The following is an 8239-nucleotide window of genomic DNA, read 5'->3' as shown; positions in this document are numbered from 1 at the left end:
AAAATAAGATAAAGCAATTTTTATTGTAATATAAATATATATATATATATATATATATATGTGTGTGTGTGTGTGTGTATTATTTCTTTTCAAATCCTACCTACGTGAACAAAAATTTCTCTAATAAATACATAATTTCAATTGAAAGGTATGAAACAATGTATTATTTGATCAAAATTATCTATACATAGTGTCTAAATCAAACTAAGTTCAAATTAACGATCACAAAAAGTTCAATTAGGGAGAAAAACTTTAACCAAAAACACATTTCATAGCATTTTCAGAAGATATAAAGACTCAAATTTCTCACCTTATTAGCGTAAGCCGAGACTTGTCGATACCCTTTTCACAGATGCAACTGAGCTTGGCAATGGTACGTGAAACTATTTAGCATATATAATGCTTGACCTATTTTCTAAATCAAGCTGTTACATAATTGGAACACGAAAGGAGAGAAGGTATAACCCACAGGGCACCTCATCCAATATGATCCTCATAGTTAGTGCCATGAAAACGTAATAAATCCATAGCTTTTACTATCAGTGGTCCTGTACTCTAAACGATGACAAACTTGCACATGTTTGCCACTACGTGCATTTTAGAAAATAATGCAATCTCTTCATAAAAGGATTGCAAGTAATCTTCGTGGTTTTTTGTTTTTTAATCAAATGTGGTAGGAAAAACAATATTTGTCTCTAACCTGCACTTCTCCAATATATAGAGCAAAAACTTATTAATATATCATGAGTCAGACATGAAACGAGGATTCACGTCCTCGCAAAACACAGGACCACTGATCACCGGTAACCAATCATTTATCCAAAAATCAAAGATAAACCAACAAATGATTCCATGTACCAAATGCAAGACATAATTAAAATCAGTGTTGAAGTATCCTTCAACCAAAAGAAGGTGGTGCACCACAAACCAAAAGTGTCTAATCTAAAGAAACAAACTCAACCTGAAAACTGTATGAAAGCCAGTGCCGAAAATAACAATCCATCATTGCTAAGTAAACTCCAAAATAACCTTAAGAAACAAGGTTGTCATTAAGTGATAAAGAAGCCAGCTGATCAGCAGCACCGCCAGCCTGCTGCTGCTGGGCAACATTCCTTAGGACATCCATCGCCTCAGCCACCTTTGCTTTCAGCGCTTCTGGTGACTCCAGCAAATGCAGAACTTCAGTCTGGTCCATCTCAAGAAGCATGCCTGTGACTTTTGCAGCATTATCAGGCTCTAACTGCTCCACAAGGGGGTAAAGATTCTCACCCAGCATCTACAAATATATAATCAACAATATAGTTAGTTACAAGGCAATAGATGATGTTTGGGCACATTAAAATTATTACACTGATTCAAGTTTTAACTACATAAACATTAGAGGGAGTGAAAAGCTTACCGTCCTCTGCTGCTCTGGAGAAGCATTAGCCAGAGCCGATGCCAAAGCCCCAATAGGAATTTGCTGTGAGAGTGATGCATCACGAATTGGCATCCCACCCACATCATATGGAACAGAAAACATACCCCCAGCAACCCCAGGCATAGGAACATCAGGAATGCCCCTGCCAGGAGGATATCGATAGACACGTCCCCTAGGAAGCATCTGCCAATCTCAAAATTATCAGGTAAATGCTCTAAACAAGATAGATGATCCACAAAATTATGAACAAAGAATTGCCCCAACCTGCTGTGGCATCATTGGAACTGGCTGCTGGGACTGTTGGACTGCACGCCTTCCACCAGGGCGCTGACCCTGTTGTCCCTGCTGAACCATTGGTACAAAGAAATTTGGCACAGGAGCTGCACCTGGCCTCATACCAGGCACAAGTTGTTGTTGATAACCAAATCCGGGCTGAGAAAAATTTTCTTGGTCAGATAGGAAAAAATGATCATGAAATTACTCCATGGAGTAAAACAAGTGTAAAATAACAAGCATCATTCAACATTGCACCAATTTATGTCTATGTAGATAGACAGATTAGAAGAGATTACCTGAGAAGGAATGATAGCAGGAGGGCCTTGGCCGTAAAATATTTGTTGACCAATACCTGGAGCACCTGGAGGATACATTGGCACACGAGGACCAACAGATGGTGGCATTCCAACAGGTCGCATTTGAGCAAACTGAGCCTGCATAAAGAAATTATTCCAACATGGAAACATATTTACAGCCACATATTCAATAATTCAATAATGAAATACAGTGTAAAGCTAGTCATAATTGAATTTATAACCATTTGCAAAGCACAGCAACATAGTCTGTGTCATTGATCTCAGATAACCTGAATTCGGCATAGGAAATATAGTTGACACAAAAGAAAACAATTATTCAAACAACCCACACTAAGCTCCAAGAACAACTATCATTATTGTAAGATTAGTTGGAAGAAATGGCAAAAACATTGTGTGTTCGTGAATGAAATAGAGAAGACAGAGGACTGCAAAGATTTAATACAGCATCGTTAATACATAATTCCAGCAACAGAGACAAGTTGAGATAAGATCAGCAATTAAAAATAAGCCATACCTGCAGTCTAGCTCTTCTATCTTCTTTCCTTTGGGCTAGAGTCACATAGAGAGGTTTACTAACCACCATTTTGCCATTCATCTCAGCGAGCTACCAAAATATAAAGCAAACCAAAAATCATTTTCAAACTAATAAAACCAAGTATTGCTTTCACGATGAATATAACCTACGACTTACTGCTCTAGATGCCTCCTCAGGAGTTGAGAACGCAACAAATCCTGATCCACGACTAACGCCATTTGGGTCCCTCATAACCTTTCAAATGTAGAACACTTAATACACACTATATAATAAACAAAGATTTAGTGCCAAGCCAATTATACTATGTACCTTGCAAGAGGTGATGGTACCAAAAGGGGAGAACAGCTCCTTAAGTTTATCATCACTAATGCTATCATCCAAATTTTTGACATACAAGTTTGCCCCTTGATATTTATCAGCAGCTTCTTTCATGCTCTGCTCAAATCGTTGTTTCAACTCATTCTCCCTTTCAGATTTCTTCTGAGCTTTTCCAACGTACCATTCCTTATCCTCAAATTTTTTGCCATTGAGAGCCTCAACAGCCCTAGCAGCATCATCAGCATTCTCAAAATTCACAAACCCAAAGCACTTTGATTTCCCATCTCCATCCCTCATCACTACAGCACTAGTAATAGTTCCAAATTCACCAAAAATTGTCTTCAATTCATCATCACTAGTCGAATCTGCTAAATTCTTTACAAAAACATTATTGAATTTTGCCTTGTCAATAGCACTCTCTCTCTCTTGCTTGCGAAGGAAGGGTCCCACATACACTTGCTTATCATTCAACAGCATACCATTCAGCTTCTCTATGGCTTTTTGGGCAGATTCCTCATTATCAAACTGAACAAAGCCATATCCTTTTGATTGCCCAGATGAATCCGTTGCTACCTTGCATGAAAGGATATTCCCAAATGTAGAGAAGGTATCATGTAATGCCTTGTGGTCAATTGCCCTATCCAAATTCTGTAACAATCCACACATTGAAAAAAAAGAAGTGAAAAAGACAGTACCAACTAGGGCATGCAATATAGAAGCTTCGCAGAAATCCCTCCGTTACCAAACAATAAGGAAGAACCAAGACAGTTATACCTTGATAAAAATATTTCCTGCCCCACTTTTCCGGATACTGGGATCACGATGCGAATACATAATACGGATGGGCTTGTTGTTGAGAGGAGTGAAATTCAGAACATCTAATGCTCTGGCAGCTGACAGGCAGGAAAAATGTCAGAAATATCAGATCATATATATAACAAACATGGGGGGTGAACTTATGGTTATCACAACATGAATAGAACAAGAGAAAGTATAATTCAAGCATAGGAAATTACGGGAGCAGTTCAACAACACAAAGTTTATGGGACTAGAGAGCCAAAAAGACAACTGAAGAATCAAATCACGATTATTTATGATAATGATAAATCAAGAAAACAAATCTCCTGATGTAGAATGGTCCTGGCCATTCAGCCAATAACACAAGGGAGTATAGTAAGAACAGAACTACCCCAGAATATTTAAATCATGCATCTGGCGATTAAAATAATGATAAATATATCTTATTTTGAACGAGCAGTTATCAAAAGACCAACTTCTAAGAAATGTATGATATGGTGTGACTATATAACCCAATCAAGATGACCATGAATCCAAGATATGAATCAAAAGACAGAGATTAACTACGAATACGATAGAAAATAAAAATATAAATATCAGATGACGAACAGAAGAGAAATTCAAATCCATCTTTTCAAGTGTTAGGGTATTAAGGGTCTACACCTACCTTTTGGAGATCCATCAATTTACAACTATATTCAAGTTCTCTGCAATATCCTACCAAGGTGAGATACACAAATATTCCATCTCTCAAATTTCAAAACTTATCAGAAAGTATTTAGGAAACTGGCTTTGGATACTTTAAATTAGCAAAACAGTAGCTAACACAAGGACTTGGAGAGATTCCAAAAACATTAAGACAATTCATAGAGTTTTAGCAACCGCAGGATTCATACTGTAATTATTATATTAGCTCATGTTTTCCGAAAAGTATCCATTTATGAAAAGAAAATATGTCGGGGTATATTAAATTCATCCAAGCAGGGCAAATGCGTTTTGACTGATATTTTCATTTATATATAAAAGAATGCACCCTTTCCCCCAAACAATTTGATACACAAAGATTTGCTTGTGATATAGCATGCAAAGTTCCTTTTCCCCACGGAAGTTTGTCTTAATTTATAAAACAAGATTCCATAAGCAGAGGAACTATCGGCGTGCATACCATACCTGTTTGCAACATACATGATCAACTTTAATAGAGTGATAAATCTCACCACCAAAGTTACAAACATCAAAACAACAGACCTACTTCACAAGAAGCTCTTGCAAAAAAAGAAATTAAAGGCATGCCACGTTAATTAATTAAACAATAACAATTCTTCATAAAGTAAATAGGGTAATAAATTCTCCAGCTGCTTTCACGGTATTCAGTGTCGTCCCCACTTAATAAGTTACACCATAACAAAGCAGTATACATAACTATTAGCAGGGATCGACTTCCCCCAGATAACTAACACTAACACAGTTACAAGTCAAACCAAAATTCAAAAGAAATTATTAGGGTCTAAAACAAGGATAAAGAGCAGTTTACAAAAAAAATCTAATAGCTTTAATGAATCCTCCACGAGAGAACTAACACTGACACAATGACGAGTCAAGCCACAATTTAAATCCAAAATTAGGATCCAAAACAAGGTTTTCAATGCTCCTGTGATAGTGCCGGAAATTGTGAACGTATCCTGCTAATGTAACCACAATTGCGGCACTTTGAATTTGAAATCAGGCATAGGACTTCTATTTAAAACCAATCCATTCATTCAGAAATAAGATTAAGCAATCAAATTTCATCATCAAATCAATAGGAAATGATAAAAATAAAATAGGAAAGAAAAAACCACAATCCAATGCACACAGACCAGTAACAGGAACTATACACCCAAAAAAAAAAAAAACTAACCATCTTGAGGGTTGCTATAGTTGACATAGCCGTAACCGAGCGATCTTCGGCTGGTCAAGTCCCTGCAAACCCTAACAGACACGACTTGGCCCAATTGATTGAACAGGTCATACAGCTGTGAGTCCGTGACGTTGGGGTCGAGATCTCCGACGTAAAGCGACGTCGTCACGAACTGGTTTCCTCCAGCAGCAGCAGCAGCAGCACCGTTGGGACCGGGCATCGCATTCTGAGGCTGAACCTGAACCTGAGCCATCCCAAGCAAAAACAACAACTACACAAACAAACAAAAACTGAATTTTTCTCTTCCCGAAAAGAAATCCCTAATTTCCTTTTTTTTCCTTTTTTCTTTTTTTTTCTCTTCCCCCTCCTCTTGTTATTGGGAACAATAAAACCCTAGGAAGAACAGAAAAGCTAGCTAGACTCGGGTAGATGCACGAACAATAACACAGACTTGAGAGAAACTCTTAATTTTTTTGTTTTGGGTGCGAGAAAGGCGAGGAGAGGGAAGGGAAAAGAGAAACGGGGGTGGATGCGCGGCGGATAAGGAGTTGCCGCCGGCGGAAATCACGGCGGCGCGTGAGGGTAAGGGGAGAATTGAAATAGTGAGGTAAAGAGAGAGAAAGCGAGAGAGCAGCAGATACTGCGCTGGAAAAAGGAGTGAGAAAGGAAGAGCGAGAGAGAGGTTATAGGTAAAAGCGATGTGGGTAAACCCTAGCACAATCCAGCAGAGAGATCTGAACCGTTGGATGAGTGAGGATGTGGGCCCGAGGCAGGGATGCGAAGGTAGATAAGGATTGCGAGAGCAGAAAGGAGAGACGAAAGATGAAGAATCTTAGGTAACCGGTAGAAAGAGAGAGAGTGTGAAGAGTGATGATTTACCGCACAACTCAAAACACTTACACAACAGTGACGGGCCAGCTCAAGCTGTTTAGTTCACACTACCTCTATTTAATTCCATTTTTCTCTTCAAATAAAATGCATCCTAATATTTTTTTAATTAATTAAATATTTTATTTACTTACACACTAAGAATGAATACTCAATTAATTCATACGCGGTTACTTTTAGCTTGTTAGGGGTCCTAAATTTATGTTACTTCCTTGACCGGAAAATTCTTTCATCCAAATTTAAAATAAGTTTGTTAAAAAAAATAGCCGATTTTAACTCTACTCAACTAAGCTTTCAAAAGAAGAAAAAATACTTTGTATTAAATAATTTTCGTTTAAAAAATATTTACTGAGAATTTTATTTTTGGGTAATGTTGGCTAGTTTATTTAAAATATAATTAATATGTTTTGATAATTTTTTTTTCTTTGAATAAGTAATAACACTTTCAAAATACTCGTTGAAGGATATTTAATGTGTTTTATTGGCTTTAATTCTAAAAACATATTTAATATCTTTTATGTTATTAATGTAATAAATGTTTTAAAACATTTTTTTTTCATCTCTGGTTGTTTTACGAGAAGGCTCTTTAACAATACCAAAAAAACCAACATCCTTCGCCTGAAATTTTTTAATTATTTAAAAACTACATTAATTATTTTTTATTTTAATATAGCAATTAATATTTTTATTAAACTTGTTCTATGTGTTTAATAAATTTCCGTTTAATATGTGAATAATAGATGTCATTAGAGAGAACGTAATGTAATTAATGAGATGTTTTAGTAATATGAGAACAAAGAGTATTAAATAATTTTGGGTTTTTAATATAATAAATACTTCTTATTATAATTATTCCATTATTTTTTTATTTAAAACAAGAGGATAAAAAACCTAATACAAGTGGAATCTGCTACCAAACATTCACAATAAATGTTGGAAACAACATCACATATCAGTCACGTCAAATATATGAACCCATGAAATGACTCCTTCATGGTTATAAATCTACTGAATATTTTACCACCAAATGGTTACACTGTCAAAACCTATTTTTAGTAATTGAATAGTATTCTTAGAATCAGAATAGTTCTAATTAATTATCTACAATCATCTCTCCCAAGCAATTTTAAGGTCATAATAGATTCTACATAACTCAGCAGCAAGGACAAAGCAAGTACTAATCCTTTTTGAGAATTCCCATAAAAATTTCGTTTGACCACTCCTCACACTTGTATTTGCTGCAAGATATAAGGTGCAACTTCCTAGCATCTTCCTTTTCACCCCAACACTTTTTATCAAAGTGGTTGTAAAATGGATTTTGCTCTAAGTTTAACTCTTCCCACAAAGAAACCTACTTTCCATGATCTTTTTGATTAACCTTATCCAAAATTAATTGATCGGTATATGTGGATGGCCATTTATCTTGAATCACAATAACAAGGTCATTTGTAGACGCAATGGCTATCTCCTCAACCATATTATTAAGAACTAGTTTTAAACTTAATTTAATTTTATAAAATCAATAAGTAAGATGAGGTTTTGATGAAAAACAAAACAACACAACCAAAATAGCAAAGAATGCAACGAATATAATTTTTCATAACTTGTAAGAATATATGAAAAACAACTACCAATAATAACAATAAATCACCAAAATCATAAATAGAGACACCAACATTTTTAATGTTCAAAACCGCTTAAGGTAAAGGTAAAATCCAGAGTCATCCAGACTAAAGAAATAGTTCTGCTATGATCAACAAAAAATACAAAAGAGTTTTAATCAACTG

General features: G+C 35.8%; 1 protein-coding gene across 1 annotated transcript; it reads right to left on the bottom strand.

Moving 5' to 3' along the window:
- Nucleotides 1-794: 794 nt before the first annotated feature.
- On the bottom strand, nt 795-6235 carry LOC114178907 (polyadenylate-binding protein 8-like). Its single transcript, XM_028065053.1, has 9 exons — nt 5565-6235; nt 3641-3759; nt 2858-3514; nt 2705-2782; nt 2528-2617; nt 1993-2130; nt 1685-1852; nt 1400-1603; nt 795-1276 (listed from the first exon to the last, which is right to left on the bottom strand). The coding sequence occupies exons 1-9, from the start codon at nt 5815-5817 to the stop codon at nt 1031-1033; spliced, it is 1953 nt and encodes a 650-aa protein (XP_027920854.1). The 5' UTR covers nt 5818-6235; the 3' UTR covers nt 795-1030.
- Between the last annotated feature and the right edge of the window lie 2004 nt (nt 6236-8239).

Source organism: Vigna unguiculata, chromosome 3, assembly GCF_004118075.2.
Source record: "Vigna unguiculata cultivar IT97K-499-35 chromosome 3, ASM411807v1, whole genome shotgun sequence".
Classification (NCBI taxonomy): domain Eukaryota; kingdom Viridiplantae; phylum Streptophyta; class Magnoliopsida; order Fabales; family Fabaceae; genus Vigna; species Vigna unguiculata.
Note: the sequence above shows the minus strand (reverse complement) of the source record. Positions and strands in the feature narration are given on the sequence as shown.

What these genes read in the sequence shown, in the direction of transcription:
- LOC114178907 (XM_028065053.1), bottom strand. Translation starts at nt 5,817, where the DNA reads ATGGCTCAGGTTCAGGTTCAGCCTCAGAATGCGATGCCCGGTCCCAAC. An exon ending in CTGAGGAGGCATCTAGAGCA is followed by an intron (nt 2,618 to 2,704) that starts GTAAGTCGTAGG and finishes ATATTTTGGTAG; the next exon opens with CTCGCTGAGATGAATGGCAA. An exon ending in ATAGAAGAGCTAGACTGCAG is followed by an intron (nt 2,131 to 2,527) that starts GTATGGCTTATT and finishes TTCTTTATGCAG; the next exon opens with GCTCAGTTTGCTCAAATGCG.